The 16,417-nt window shown below is 37.8% G+C and overlaps 1 protein-coding gene across 1 annotated transcript; it reads right to left on the bottom strand.

The window, feature by feature from the left end:
* Positions 1-1,746: 1,746 nt before the first annotated feature.
* Positions 1,747-9,678, bottom strand: LOC133871375 (cellulose synthase A catalytic subunit 1 [UDP-forming]-like). The gene is made up of 14 exons (XM_062308818.1): positions 9,305-9,678; positions 8,212-8,407; positions 7,953-8,134; positions 7,557-7,677; positions 7,259-7,445; positions 6,653-6,919; positions 6,204-6,549; positions 5,163-5,300; positions 4,945-5,070; positions 4,509-4,721; positions 4,142-4,406; positions 3,831-4,027; positions 3,388-3,738; positions 1,747-2,845 (listed from the first exon to the last, which is right to left on the bottom strand). Exons 1-14 carry the CDS (start codon positions 9,383-9,385, stop codon positions 2,258-2,260), a joined length of 3,258 nt encoding a protein of 1,085 aa, XP_062164802.1. The 5' UTR covers positions 9,386-9,678; the 3' UTR covers positions 1,747-2,257.
* Positions 9,679-16,417: the final 6,739 nt, after the last annotated feature.

Raw genomic sequence — 16,417 nt, 5'->3', positions numbered from 1 at the left:
TTCAGACCCTGCTTTGACAGAGACCACCTAACAGGCTCTATTTGTACACGTGTTTAAGTCTAATTGAATAGATTTATGAATAGTCAGCAAGCCTTTACTAGTTCTTTGTCAGAGACTAATCGTTTAATGACACGTCAGCAAACTTATCATTTAACTCGACTTAAAAGAGTGTGTGAACCGTGGTGTGCAAGCTATTGACGTGGGTTAGTTGGATGAGCAGTGGCTCAGCTCACAATTGGCCTAATTAGTAAAGTTAAGAGGGTCCACAAGTATTAGATTTTTGGTTTTTGAACATAATCTAATCTCATGAATGTAGAAAGGTGTTAGTTAAAAAGTTTTATTACCTAAAATAAATTTTCCCCTTTCAATCCATTTGTTTAGAAAAATACTAGATCTACAACTTTTTTATAACTTGTTAACACTTGTCAACATGTAATTGGAGGGTATTAGAATTTTTTTTTTTTTTGTGGCCGATGTGGCTCCAATCATATGCTTACACATGTGTAAGCAAGTTATAAAAGATTGAAAAAAAAAATGAGTGTAATTGAGTAACATTACTCCTCTCCAATTCCAAAAACTAATGAGTAAGATTTGTGTTGAGTGACGTTATACCTTTGTTTCTTTTACTACTAATGACACGTGTCGGCATATGGTTGAAGTCACGCCAAGCACTAAAAATAATTTTATATCATTTAATCACATGTTGACATGTATTAACAAGTTGTAAAAACATGTTGACACTTACTAACAAGTTGCAAAAAAGTTGTAGGCCTAACATTTTCATTCATGTATGTGTATTAATAGGATTCAATTCAAGTTAGGGTGACATGATTTATATTTTACATTTTTTTCACTTGCATTACACATATGACAAAATTAGAAATACCAAAATTTGTTGTTATCCCTCTCTAATTTTTAAGGACTCGATAACAAAAATCGAAAGGCAATAATAAGCTAGACAAAATGAGATTTTAAAATGTCAGTGACCTAAATAAGTTAATATTGGTAATCATTAGTTGAAATCTTTAAATGGTGCTTTTTTCTTATTTTTTTCCTTTTTCTTTTGAGAGCTTCTACACATCCTCCCCTCATCCCCCCTTATCACCCTTTTATAATAAAAAAATTGATTTTTATTAAAAAGTTGTCTATGATGTCACATCAGAGACAACTTTTTAATAAAAACCAATTTTTTTAAGGAAAATGGGGTGACAAGGGGGGATGAGAGGCTTCTCTTTAGCATTTCCCTTTTCTTTTTCCATGTTTCTAGTTTTGGAGGTCATGTCTACCGTCCTCCATCCTCTACACTCACACCCTTACCACCACAGTGACATTTTTCCACCCCTGCGCACCCTCTACCCATCGTGTCCACATCCAACGCGCACCCCCTTTTTTTCTCCATCCTCCCCTTCCCCCTCCCCTCATTCCTTTTTTTCTCTCTTTTTTTTTTTTTTTTTTTTTTTTTTTTTTTTTTTTAAAGCAGCTGGATCCACTGCCCTCCACGCTCGAACCCCTCACCGCACCGCCACGATTGGCCCCTTCTCCGTCACCATGCCCTCCACCCACCCGGCGTGCATTCCATCTAAATTTCCTGGTGATCAATCTCCGAACGGATGCTTCAGTAACCAATACAAATAGTGGTTCAACTTTGGTATCCAAGTCTGAGTATTAATGTCAGCACTCCAAGAACCTGCCCTACATAAACAGCAAAGTTCTGATTGCATAAAATAACAAAATAATAAGATGATATAAAATAATCCCTGCCAACCAATCTCTTTACTCTGATCCAAGATGAATAATTCACAATTTAATTGTTATTCCACCATCATACCACAACAATAAAATTTCTCAAAGAATAACAAACATGTTTCTTTCAAAGTACTGTAACTTGTAAGCACTTGCATAAATAGTTTCTATACGCTCGAGTCTCGACAAAAATCGTCACAACACTGCACAACAACAACATAAGACAAGTTCGAGGCACCTATCTTAGAAGGGACCAACACAGTTACACAAACACTTCTGGAGAGACGAGCAAAAAGCATCCAAAAGGGTTCTCCCAATTTTCATCCACCCAACTCCCTTTCATACATAAACAAAGTTCATAACTTAGATACTGCAGACCAACCATTTCTCTTGTTTTGGGGAGAGGGGGCAGAGATCCGGCACATGACTTTGATACCTTGATCTCTTGTTATATACAGAGCAAGCTTCAATAAGAGAGATGGCATATACCACAACAGAATGATCTTGAAATGAACTAACAATTAATGCCACATTGACCGTTTGCTGCAGCCTTTGCAGTGGCGGAGGTGAACGGGTCGATCCGCACCCATAATAAGGAGAAAATGGAAGCAAGGAGTATGGACCAGACAATGACAATTGTTGGGGTACGATTTTGCCGACCCAACAAACCCTTCAGGAAAGGATACAGATGGGCAATGACCCATATGGCAAAGAACAGCTTACCAAAGAGGGGACCCCAAGACTGGTATCCACTGTTAATGGCATATGAAACACCAGCCACAATGCCGACCAAGTTCACAATTAGGACCGTGGTTGGAGGGATGAGAAGTGATGTCCATTTGAACACATAAAGCTCTGTAAAATCCCCATCTTCATCAGATGCCTTTGAAGTCACAGTGAAGTTGGTGTCAATACCAGCAAGCACTTTCAAGAGCCCTTGGAATACTGCAAAGAGATGGGCCGATGTACCACCAATAACCCAGAATTGCTCATTCCTCCACCAGTCCTCAATACTGACCCCACTCCACCTAAGCTCAAGAATTCCAGTAGTAGCAATGGAGACAAAGAGGAGAATAAACCACATGCTAGCAAAATTACTTATCTGCATAAAATTGGCAACAGACTTGTTGGCGGCTAGTTGTTTTATCACAAGAAAAACAAATAGGTGAATTACTAAATCACCCTTGAACAGTGATATGAAAAGAGCGCTCCTTGCTTTAAAAGAACAGAACAGGTACAAAAAAAATGAATACCAAGAACTTTGTTAACAAAAAAGGGATGAATATAAAAGAGATTTTGTTTTAGGGAAAAAAAGTGATAGGGTTGATTTTTATTACAGACTAATATATTCACATACACAAAGTAGAAAGGACATCAGAGGCATGTTTAAGAAAACTTCAAGGTAGAACAAGGACGTTTTTGTGCATGCAATGCAATTATGGTGCATTCCACATACAGAATGAGGGGTCCATGTCAAACACTTTCGTAACTATGTTTTTCCATTGCACATCAGCCAAAATTTGGCTTCCAGGTAGTCCCCCACTAAATCAATGCATGTAGAATACGGGAGAACAAATAAATGCAATTCAAGTATGGTTGAGAGATCTATCTGATAAAAGGTAAATAAGCAGAACCATCACTCACCTCAGGAATGATGAATTTTCCCGTGAGAAGGCAAAAGGCAGGAAGCATACAGTAAGCAAGCAGTGGGATTGAGGTAAGAGGGTACACAATAGTATTTATGTATGCCAGTCTCTCCAAAAGCTTCATTCTCCCATTGTAGCCATACCACAAGGGGCAATGCCTACTCAGCAAAATCTCAATTGATCCCAAGGCCCATCGAAGAACCTGGTTCAACCGATCAGAAAGATTGATTGGAGCAGAACCTTTAAATGCCGGGCGGGGAGGCATGCAATAGATTGAGATCCAACCACGAGCATGCATCTTAAACCCAGTTAAAATATCTTCTGTGACAGAACCATAAATCCAACCAATCTGGAGGTAAAAAGAAAAGGCTTAATTAATTACTGCACAAAATCATCAAATTAATATCTCACTGACGGTCCTATATTGCTAAGCTAACTGACCTCTTTTCCCCATTCACTCTTGTCTTCATATCCACAGCTGATAACATGGATTGCTTCCTTTAAAAGAGTCGCAGGGTTGGTTGTTGGGGGAATGCCTCCTTGTTCCATGAAGGTGGCTGCAATAAAAACCGGAGACTGACCAAAACGCTTCTCTAAGCTCTTCTGAGACATAAGAAGCGATCTCTCATCATCATATCCTGCAGAACAAACGAAGGGAGTTAACTTTACAAGCATGGGTGCACCAAAACATCATTTGGTTTTACAATGATTCTTACTCAAATTTGGGAAAACAGATTCTAAAGAAAACCAACCTTCAACACCCTCCTCAATGTCTTCCATATTGAAAATGGGAATGGTGGATTCAGTTCTTTGCATTGCCCTCTTCTTGTCTATGTACTTCTTGTTGCCACCCTTTCCCTTCTTTCTTGAACCACAACAACTCTTGACAATAATGTTTGGTTCCATGTCTTCCTCAGTTAAAACTGGATCATACCCATATAGAGCTTGCCTGTTGAAACAGCAACCAGTTCCCACATAGACAGGACCCTGGATGCCATCCAGCCCTTTCAAGTTGATCTGCAAAATGCAGCGAACACAAGATCGTACTTAATAAAGCCCAAACACAACAAGCTATAACGTGGAGAAATATTTTGCGGTGTAATATCCAGTGGAACCTACATCAAAGAAGACAATATTGCGGTTAGCATATCGATCATGCAAGTCAATGCCATCAAAACGCTGTGGAAACTGTACATAACAGGTCTTTTTTCCAAGAGCAGGATCCATCATGAAACACATGGCTTCTTTAAGAGCTTTGCTATTATTAAAGTAGTGATCACAGTCGACATTCAGCAGATATGCACCATTGGTTAGGACAGCAGAAACTCGGATCTGCAAATCATAAGATATAATTAAGTCAGAAAACAAGCAACCAATCACATCACTGCCATACCACGGTACTAGGTGGTGTTGTGTCTTTCTACTGGAGGAGAAAGGGTATTCTCCTACAAATCACTGACTGCACCACCTAGAATGGTGGACAATGGTAACTATTATGGTTGTCAATGACTAAGATAACCCTAGAATTAAAATAATAGGCCTTCAGTAGACAAACCAATGCATTCATTGCTCCGGCTTTCTTGTGATGCTGGAAGCCAGGTCGCTTCTCACGAGAAACATAAACAAGTCGAGGTAGCTCATTTCCATCTGTATCAAGCCCCCCACTGTGGCCTAAGAACACCTGTTCTTCCACTCAATAGAAAATATATATCACTATAAGAATATAAAGAAAAGCAGTCAAAATCCTAAAAGCACTTGGAAAAATAATAATACCTGAATCATTCCAGGATGGTCCCTAGAATTATTTCCAGGCCATGGAGTGCCATCCTGCATTGTCCAACCTTCTTCTGGCATCTTCTGCGCTTTGGCAACAAGTGCATTGATCCGTACCTTGAATTCTTCATATTCTCTCTGTCAAACAAAAGGGTTAGTAACGTTAAAAAAAAAAAAAAAAACATTGAAATATTATAATCTTCTTGTACCACCTATATACAAAGGTTCAGAATACTTACACAAGGCATAATACAATTTTCTTGTACAGTATTCAAAGACCTTAATATAATATCTATTGAGTGGCCTACTCAAATTGTGATCCGTAATATACATAGATGGAGTAAATAAGGTCCGACTTAAAAGAAATGAAAAATAAAAAACTATTTTCATTGTCAGAAATACTCGTGTCAATAGTTTTTATATGACTTGCTTCATTGCAGACATTTCCAATAAAACTGTTGAGTCCTTATCACCATCTTTTAAACACTTCAAAATTTGACAGAAATTTCAATAACTCGAAATTTAAAAACCAATAAGTTGAAGTCTATATTAAGGTAAAAATTTAAAATCTTGTTTTTATCTTTCTTTCTTCTTCTCTTTTTTTGGTTAATTCATGCCAAAGAGAGTAAATTCTGCTGACATAAAAAGGTGTAATCTTGTGTCAACCTAGAAACCAGAGTGTTATCAGGAGAAAAGTACTCTTACAATTTTTTTATTATTATTATAAGTAATCGACAAATATCATTAAAAGCGTGATTTAATGATACAATTTTTTAGGTTAATACTTTTCAAATTTGTGTGATTTACTAACACAACTGTTATAATGGTTAAAATAGACAACATAACATTTAAAGCGTACTAGTTTTTTTTATATTTTCTCCCAGATCCCAGGAAAAAAAAAATGAAAATTAATTTAAAAACATTAGCTTCATTACAGTAACAGTAAATTTTATCATTGATGAATATAAGAACGAAGTAATTATCAACAAATTTTCACAAACATAATAAACATATTAATCCAACATGGCAACATTCACTCACCTTCATTGCCCGGCGCTCTTTCACAAATGAAGGTTGTATTTTGTCTTTCAAGTAATCAATTTTCTGGGCAAAGTAAAACTCAGGGGCCCTAGGCTCGATGTTGTGCTTCTTGCAGAAGGGCACCCACTTCCTTGCAAACTCGGCAGTTTCAGAAAGGGATTCAAAGGTCAACATTGCTGACCCATCATCAGATACATAGCAAGAAACCTTGTCGACTGGATAATCCACAGCAAGTATGGACAAAACAGTGTTTGCTGTTACAAGAGGAGGCTCTTTAAGGGGATCCACTGTACTAACGAAAACGTCTACTGGAGCCAGCTGCGATGGTTCTCCTTCTCTATCAAATCTGCAAAGTATAATAGTGATTAACAAAAAAACTAAACTACTTCCTCATTTTCAAAACCCACACCAAAACATACACCATCACAAATAGAATGAAGTTAACTAACCTCAATCCAAGCCTGTCAAGATAGGTCTCACGGTTGATGGGAGACCATTTTGGGAACTGATCCAGAAGCCAGGATAAAGCAAACCAGATCTCACAAATAATTGATGTTAGCCACAATGGGTATGCATCTTTCACTGGGTGAGTTACACGGTATTGCAAGAAAAAGCCCAAAATAATAAGCCGCAGTATGATAACGACACGATAAGGCGTCAGGTGCGAAGAAGAAATAGGAACCACACGGCTCAAAGGTTGCCGAGCATCATCAGCCCTGTGACAAGAAGAAGAAGAAAGCGCACAAAAAATTATTAATCCACTGCATTGGAAAAGACCATTCCATTGTCAATCTACAGAATCAAAAGGAACAATCCATGCTTCAACATAAGGTCATATGACTTAGCAAGGGATGCATGCTATCATATAAAAATGATAACAAATATTCTTACAAGATAAAAAATAAAAAAGATGCCATTAATTACAATGTGGCATAAAAAATCACCAACAGTAGTCAGAACCATTCATCAGGGAAATAATAACAATAAATAAAGCAGTCATAACTCGTAACCTCCAAAAGTGCAAGGTGAATAAAGTTTTTATACGGAATGCTCACATCTGGAGTTCTTCTCCATTGGAACCAGTGCCTTCTATGTCCCCCTTCCCTTCAGCGTATCTACTGGTCATCTGCATCATATTTTTCTCCTGTTTGAGTTTCCAACCTTCAACCCTTTCCTTCCAGTCAACATTTCCAAGTCCATAAGAATTCAGGTCCTTTGATGGGTCCACAATTCTCACTTGAACTGTAAAAAAATTAGATGAAAAGATTAATTGATAGTTGGTAAAGTCCAAACAAGCGATACAAAAGCTTGTTTGGGGATTTCTAAGTGAACAAACTTGAGTTAGTTGACTACCTGGCTGCTTTGGATCAATATAAGGAAGGGAGTGAACATGCTTTTCTGAAGGGCCCAAGGGACCTGATGTGGTTCGCACAGATTGGTTATCAGATATAGCAGATGGAATTTCACCAGACACCTGAAAATTATTTCCATATTATTAAAGAGAAGGTCGCAAAACTAAATCACCAGCATGATCATTTGCCAAAATCAAGCATATAAGATATGATTGCTTTAATTGTCATTTTTAAAACTTGGTAAGAACAGTTGCTGCAAGTGACATAAAACAAGCGACGTTAAATTTCTGAAAGAATACAATGATCTTCATCAACCGAACCTCAGGCTACAAATCTAGAAATTATGCAACAATGATGTGAATGTAAAAACGAGTCAGGGATTGCTTTAATTGCCTACCGGTTGCCCACTGGTGAGAAGGGGAATCGGTTGTTGAGCTTCATGTCTAGAGGAAGAAGAGAGATCAGCATCTTCCCCCTGCCACTGACGTCTTGCCTTGCTATTTCCTTGGGTGTAATTGAACTCATTCTCTAGATCATCAACATCATCCTCTTCATCATCTCCATCCACTCGAGGACTCCCTGAAATACATAGACCACATTAACTTCATTCCCAAACTTACAACTACAATTTAACAATGGACTTGGGGCAAGCTAACCTTTGTGCCTCTTATATCTAGTCTTGCACTGGGGACAAGCCTGGTTCCCATCTTTCCGCTCGTACTCATAACAAGGCCGACAGACAGGGAACGCACACTCATTGCAAGCAACAAAGACATCACCACTAGCTGTAAGTCCAACAGTATCACCACAGATCTGACATGTTTGGCCATTCAAATGCTTTAAGGGCTTAGGCTGCATTTTAAAAAGACAATGTAAGAATCAGAGTTAAAGAAAAAGAAATTCTTATGACTAAATAATTACATAAATCTATCACAGAACAACATTCAAGAAAACCACATGAGCCAAGAAGAAGAAGAAGATAGAGACAAAACTCTGACCCAACAGTAGTCTTTTATAGCGGGTAAAGGCAGATCTCATCTACAATGAGCAAAAATAGTTAAATTCCAGTGACTGAACTATCCAGATCTCAGCTTGAATGCTCAAAAATAAAAAGCACCATTAGTTTTATTTAAACAACCCCCGTAAGTCTTACTATCAAATATAAAATCTGAGCAATTAATAGGAAGGGCAAATTTCATCCAGAGAATTCAGCTCATCAAAAATCACAAATTAAGAACAGACAATTTTCTTATCTAACCGAAATCAAATAAACCATTCAAGCGAACAACCAAAAATGAAACATAAACAATAATTACAACAAGATAAGAACTGCAACAAGTTCAAATTTAGAGACCCACATGCTAAATCCCCAAAACTGACTGAAACAGCCCCTGCCTGTCATCTATTTCCAAAGAAACGGTATGAACTTTGAGCTCACACTCACTCCCACACAGCCAACAATCGGATCCAAGCACCAGAATGCAACAAAGGAAAAACATGAAATGATTGCCATACTGAAAACCAAAGATAATTCAAAAATCTCAAGCATGACCACCACCCACTTCCCCGATTCACGTAAAACCCAAAATCCGGAGCTGAAAGACTCACATTTTTACGCTACCCACCACTGAGATCCACACACCACAGTGCAAAAACAGAAACAAAATAAACAAACAATTAAATAGATTACACAAAAACAAAAATCTTTTTTGGACTCAACTCCGAAAAGGGTACGTCGAGAACACTAACCCCACTATCGGAATCGTGGCGAATCCGGACCAGCTCGTTCCGCTTGTAAGACCCAGCCACCATGCCCGCATTTGCTTCCATGTTGTTTTCTCAATTCCGCTGTTTCCCCAAGGCAACGTTTGTAGTTTTCAGATATCAGAACAGATCTGCGGTTCACCCGATCAAAGCGTTCTGAGAGGCCAATGAAGAGATAGGAGCAAAAGCTGTGAACTCTTCGCCCATTCAATACGCCACCATCTCTCTCCTTCTGTGTAGTCCTCTACACTCCCAGCGGACCTGAAAGAGAACTGCGTGACTTGTAATTTTATGTTCCATCATTTGAACTAGCATCATTGTACAAATCATGCATGCATAAATCGAGTCCACCGACACCCAACACGAGCGGCAAACAGGAGCTGCCGACAATTACCGGTAGCCCATGGGACAGGCTGTTATTAGGCTACCAGCAACGAAAATATCATAATAAATAATTAAAGAAAAATATACACGGCGGTTGTCCCTTCGGACCTACTTTGACAAAGACCACTTAACGGGCTCTATTTATACACGTGTTTAAATCTAATTGGATAAATTTATGATTAGTCAACAAGGCTTTGTTATTTTCGGTCAAAGATCAATCATTTAATGACACGTCAGCAAACTCATCACTTAACTCTACTTAAAAGAGCGTGTGAACCGTGGTGTGCAAGCTGTTGACGTGTTTTAGTTGGATGAGCCGTGGCTCAGCTCACAATTGGCCTAATTAGTAAAGTTAAGAGGGTTTCACAAGTATTAAATTTTTGGTTTTTGAACATAATCTAATCTCTTTTTTTTTTTTTTTTGAAAGCCATTTTATAAATGAACCAAATCAGGTTGTACAATCAAAATCTGCTACAACAGCACTATGGATAAAGTTAGGACATTCATCTATCCAGGTGTTGTTTAGCAGTTGAGAAATAGCATTCTTAGCCAATACATGAGCTACCCGATTTGCACTCCTGCGAACATGATGCACCACCACCGACAAGAAATGAGAGAACATACTTTTAGTGTCATTTAAAATTTGGCCATAGACTCGGAGGCTGGGCTCCCTGGCACCCAGAGCAGACACTGTATCTGAGGAATCTCCCTCCAGAATAATCCGACTTCCCCCCGCCTCTTGGGCGAGAACCACAGCCTCCCACGCCGCTAGAGCTTCGGCAGAGGCGGGGTCAGTGATGTGGGGAATAATTTTCGTTCTGGCTGCCAAAACTCGGCCAGTAGCATCCCTAATAACCACCCCCACTCCCATTCTATCCGACTCCTTTGATATTGCAGCATCCCAATTTATTTTCCAGACATCTGGGGGAGGTTTGGTCCATAGAGAAGGGGGTTTCGCCAAAGCTCTGACGGGGGTATCTTCCAACTTCAAGGCTTGTGAGAACTCTTCCAACGAAAGATGGACGGCTGCCATAACTTGTGAAGGGGGAGTGAGCTTGCCCTCAAAAACGAAGGAATTTCTTTTATGCCAGATCGACCTGAGGATCAACACTGCTTCTATAAACTCTTCTATCTCTAGTTTTTCTTTTAAGAACAACAGCAATCCTCTACCGTCAGTTTCACCGCAAGCCAGCTTCTGATGCTTCCTTCTCCCTTCCTGCCAAACCGCTACTGCCATAGGACAGCTCCAGAGGCAATGAAAAATTGTTTCCGGTTCTCCGTTGCATATGGGACAATTTGGATCAGTAACCACTTTTCGGGAGAACAGATTGAGTTTTGTGGGAAGTAAGTCCTGGCACAGTCTCCAACAGAAGTTTTGCACCGCAGGGGTAGTTGGCATTTTCCAAATAAACTGCCATAGATGTTCGTTACTAAAAACTCCTGAACTTTCACCTTGTTCTTGAGATCTCCTCCTCATCTCCATATGGTAAGCACTTCTCACAGTGAAGATACCCGAAGGAGAGCCCCTCCAAATCATTGTGTCTTTCTTCAGCAGAGGACTAATGAGTACACTTCCAATATCCGCTGCTTCCCCAGGATCAAACAACCTATGAATAAGATCTAAATTCCACCATCCTGACGCTTGGTCAATGAGACTGCTTACCCGAGACTCAGGGTGCCAATTTGTGTTGTTGGGCAATAGTAATCGATTTTTGGGAGGGTTCAGCCAAGCATCCTTCCAGATCTTTATGTCTTCCCCATTTCCCACCCTCCATCCCATTCCATTATGCAGAATATTCTTAGCTTTGAGGATGCTACACCACACAAAGGAAGGGCGACTCCCCAACTTAGCCTCCAAAAAGCTCCCTTGCGCATGATACCTCTCTCATAACACGAGCTACTAAGGAATCCGGGTTGGACAGCAGTCTCCATCCTTGCTTTGCAAGCATTGCCAAATTGAACACCTCCAAATCACGAAACCCCATACCACCCCTGTTTTTTGGCTCCCCCAACCTCTTCCAGCTCATCCAGTGGACTCGCCCTTGATTAGTCTTATGCCCCCACCAAAATTTATTCATCAAAGAGTTTAGGGACTTACACAAAGTTTGAGGCAGCCTGAAAACACTCATGCAATAAGTGGGCAGCGCTTGAACCACAGCTTTTAAAAGGATTTCCTTCCCCGCTTGGGTGAGGAATTTTTCCTTCCATCCTTCTAGCTTTGCCAACACTCTCCCGCAAATAGAAGCAAAAGCTTGCTTCTTAGACCGCCCCACCATTGTCGGAAGACCCAGGTACTTGTCAAATCTGGCTGAAATTGTCACCCCTGCCATGTTGTTAAGGAAATCCCGAAAGTCTGGATGAGTATTCCGACTTAAGAAGATGGCTGTTTTGGCTGAATTCAGTTGTTGCCCAGAGGCTTGTTCATAACACTGCAGCACTTGGTTTAGATTTGCCCATTCCACTCCATTCGCCCAGCAAAAAAGAAGAGAGTCATCCGCAAAAAATAGGTGGCTCAACCGAAATCCACCAGCAGCAATGGGCACCCCAGTGATCCTCTTTTCAATCTCTGCCTGCGACAACAGTGCACTGAGCCCTTCCGCCACAATCAAGAAGAGATAGGGGGACAACGGGTCACCTTGTCTCAAACCCCTAGTTGGGGTTATCCTCCCAAAGGGTTGACCATTCACTAACACCGAATATGTCACACTCTTCACACAAGTCATGATAAGAGATATCCATTTTTCCTCAAACCCCATAGTTCTCATCATGGCCTCAAGGAAGGGCCATTCCACCCTGTCATAAGCTTTCCTCATGTCTACTTTAACAGCCATAAAACTTTTCTTGCCACTCATTCTGGAAGTCATAGTATGAAGGGCTTCAAAAGCTATCATCACATTATCCGTAATAAGCCTTCCGAGAACAAAGGCACTTTGATTGTGAGATATTATGGAAGGCAGCACCAATTTTAATCTATTGGCAAGCACTTTGGCTATAATCTTATAAACAACATTACAAAGGCTAATAGGTCTATAATCAGACACCGAAGCAGCATTAACATTTTTGGGAATCAGTGCAATAAAAGTGTCATTGATAGAGGGATTAAAAATATCTCCTTCCAAGAAATTCAGGATTGCTCCACTGACCTTATCACCAACAGTCTCCCAATGATGTTTGTAAAAGCTGGCTCCAAAACCATCAGGGTCAGGGGATTTGAGAGGCTGCATCTGATCAAGGGCTGAGTTGATTTCCTCCCGAGAAAAGGTAGCAGACAACAAAGAGTTCAGCTCTGGCTTTACCCTGGAATACACTGCCGGAATGCAAACTTCAATCCCTGTCACTCCCTCAGAAGAATACAGTTGTTGAAAATAGCTAATGAACGCATTTCCAACCTCCTTAGATCCCTTCCTTAAATTGCCTTCCATATCAACAGTGGACCCAATGAAATTGGCTCTCCTCCGATGGTTTGCCCAAGCATGGAAAAACTGAGTGAACATAATCTAATCTCATGAACGTAGAAAGGTGTTAGTTAAAAAATGTTTTAGAAAAATGCTGGACCTACAACTCTTTTATAACTTATTAACACATGTCAATATGTGATTGGAGGGTATTAAAATTTTGTTTTTATGGCTGATGTGGCTCCAATCATATGCTTACATGTGTAAGCATGTTATAAAAGAGTGAAGAAAGAAAAAAAAAAAGAGTGAATTAAAATGTGGTTTCTTTCTTGACATGCATAACATTCTAACTTATGAGCAACTATGGTGTAACACTAAGAACAAATAAAAGCTAAGAAACACTAAGAATTCGAGAATAATGGAATAAGATAATAAATTAAGTTTGTGCTTTAATTTTCATAACTCAATTATTATTCCACACTAATTTTCATAACTCTAATCATTTCTCATCATAATTTTTTATGAAAAAACACTCTCATACAACTATCGCCCAAACATGAATTCTGAATTCTATACACTTTATTTTGCACTCCCAAACATATCTTTCAAACATAATTTAAAAAGATATAAATCATTTAAACATATTTTTCAAACTACTTTTTCTTCCGCATTTACACTTTTGAATATAGTAGAATATAATATAAAAAATCGAACACACAGATGTGCTCTTAAATATGATCAAAAAGAAAAAATAAATAGATATAGGTATCATTTTCAGTTATAAATGCGTCTTGAATCGGTGCAAGACAATCCTTAGTCCTGACTTGAATAAGATAGTACGTGTAGCCAAGCGAAAGTGTGTGCCTTATAATTTTTTGTTCTATTATTTGAATTAGCATCATTACACAAATCAAGCATGTATAAATCGAGTCCACCAACACCCAGCATGAACGGCAAACAGGAGCTACCGACAATTACCAGTAGCCCATGGGACAAGTTGTTACCAGGAACGAAAATATCATAAATAATTAGAGAAAAATATATACGACGGTTGTCCCTTCGGACCCTGCTTTGACAGAGACCATCTAACGGGCTCTATTTGTACACGTGTTTAAGTCCAATTGGGTAGATTTATGAATAGTCAGCAAGGCTTTCCTAGTTATTTGTCTAAGACCAATCGGTTAATGACACGTCAGCAAAATTTGTATTTTACATTTTTCGCTTGCATTACACATATGACAAAAAATAGAAATAATAAAATTTGTTGTTATCCCTTGAGGAATCTATAACAAAAATCTAATGGCAATAATAAGGATAATAAAGGGATATTTTAAAATGTTAGTGACCCAAATAAGTTGATATTGGTAGTCATTAATTCAAATATTTATATGGTGCTTTTTTTTTTCTTTTTTCTTTTTTATTTATTTTGGCTGGTTTTGGCATGATGGAATGTATAACTTTTAATAGATTAATGGCTTAAAAAGTTAAATTATGCAAAGACATACAAATTTCCTTGCATTAAAATGTGGATTCTTTATTGACATGCACAACATTCTAACTTATGAGCAATTATGATGTAACATTCGAAACAAATAAAAGCTAAGAAACACTAGGAATTTGAGAATAATGGAGTAAGATAATAAATTAAGTATGTGCTTTAATGAAATTAAATTGAGCACGATGAGGCTCATAGGTTTTGAATCGAATAATGGTTGAAAATTTGAGGTGCCACATTTCAAATGAAAATGCGCACATAAAAACGAACTACCAGGATTAATAAGCAATAATCTCGTTTGAACATGACACCTGTCACGTTCGAATGAAATCGGCATCTCCAAACGACCTAAATCATTGAACGTGTGAGCTAGGTGAGAAGTGATGCGTATTAAACGCAACTGACACAATCTCGTTCAAACAATGTCACAAAAATTGGGATAAAGATTTCCTCAAATTCTCTGCCCGAATTTGAGAGAATTTGGGCAGGTGATTGCAATAAAGCACTTATGGAACCCACCTGACCAAACTATCAAAGCATATAGTTTCAAACTTTCAATGTATTCTTCTTTTAGTACTTCATTTGATTATGTCTCTTATACTATTATCCGATGGTTAAGTTAATTAGACCAAAAATTCATGTTAGTGAAAAGTGTTAAGGCACATTAATAAAATTATTTTATTTAAGAAAATATTTGCATTCACCAAATTTGTCAGATGGTGTATATTGAATTACAATTTACAATAAATTCGCTTTCAATATAAAATGAAGCCCATAGTTAATTTGTTGTTAATTATTTCATGCGAGTTTGGCTTACATTCAGTGAAAAAATTAATGGAAATCTTATGTTAAAAAAATTAACAATGAATATTGCAATGTTGGAGAAAAACACAGGTTTTTTTTTTTTTTTTTTTTTTTTTTTTTTTTTTTTTTTTTTTTCAAATTGGAAGCAATCCTCACTGCTGTTATTATTATTATTATTATTATTATTTAAATTGAGGATTTCTAGTGATTTTTTTTACCAGAAGTAATTAAGCCGATTTCATACAATGCATGAACAAAACTAAACTAAAATATTTTCAAATTTTTCTCAAGTTTGGAAAGAAATTAAAGGTCAATTTTTACTAAAAACAATTGTTAATGATGTTAATGATTCATTTTCTCACAGAGAAAAATGTATAACACGTCTCATAGAAATATTATTCAGAGAGTAAAAATCCTTTTAAGAGAGAAGAAATGAGAGATATTGTAGATGTCTTTTTAGTGGTAGCTTAAGTAAGCTATTTTTAAAATCAATAATGCGTTTTACCGTGCAAAATACTAATGCATACACCCAAATATATACATTCAAATATTATTTTAATTTTTTAAAGCAAGTATTAAAAATGTGTTGACATTAATAAATATTATACTTTTCTTTAACAACTCCCAAAATTATATACTATTGATACATATATACTTTATTGTGAAATTATTTCCTAACAACCCCCTTATTGAAAAAGAATATTTTATTTAATTTATTAATCTTAAAAAAAAAGAATCTTATAGATAGGAAGAAGGGAAGAAGTTTGTGATATTTTGGATCCCATCATAGTTAGTGGTAAGTGTTTTGAGTTTTGACACGATTAATCCACACAACCGATAATTCTGATAAATGAACTGGAGATGAATCGGTTCCTTGCATTTGAGGGATATTTTTGTTTAAAAAAGGTTAAATGACTAAAATGCATCTCAAATGTATATTACCGACTCTTCTCCGGTTCAAATAAATTAAAGAGAATTCAGTTTTAATGTTCCCTTGCTCGAACAGAAAGATCGGGATCT

This window comes from Alnus glutinosa, chromosome 6 (assembly GCF_958979055.1).
Source record: "Alnus glutinosa chromosome 6, dhAlnGlut1.1, whole genome shotgun sequence".
Classification (NCBI taxonomy): Eukaryota; Viridiplantae; Streptophyta; class Magnoliopsida; order Fagales; family Betulaceae; genus Alnus; species Alnus glutinosa.
This window is presented reverse-complemented; position numbering and strand designations above follow the sequence as displayed.

Bases quoted from the DNA above. Each gene is read 5' to 3' on its own strand.
- LOC133871375 (XM_062308818.1), bottom strand. From the start codon at position 9,385: ATGGAAGCAAATGCGGGCATGGTGGCTGGGTCTTACAAGCGGAACGAG. The intron at 5,301-6,203 runs GTGAGTGAATGT...TTTGTTTGACAG, and splicing joins AAGAGCGCCGGGCAATGAAG to AGAGAATATGAAGAATTCAA. The intron at 4,028-4,141 runs GTTGGTTTTCTT...TTTGTTCTGCAG, and splicing joins CATTGAGGAGGGTGTTGAAG to GATATGATGATGAGAGATCG.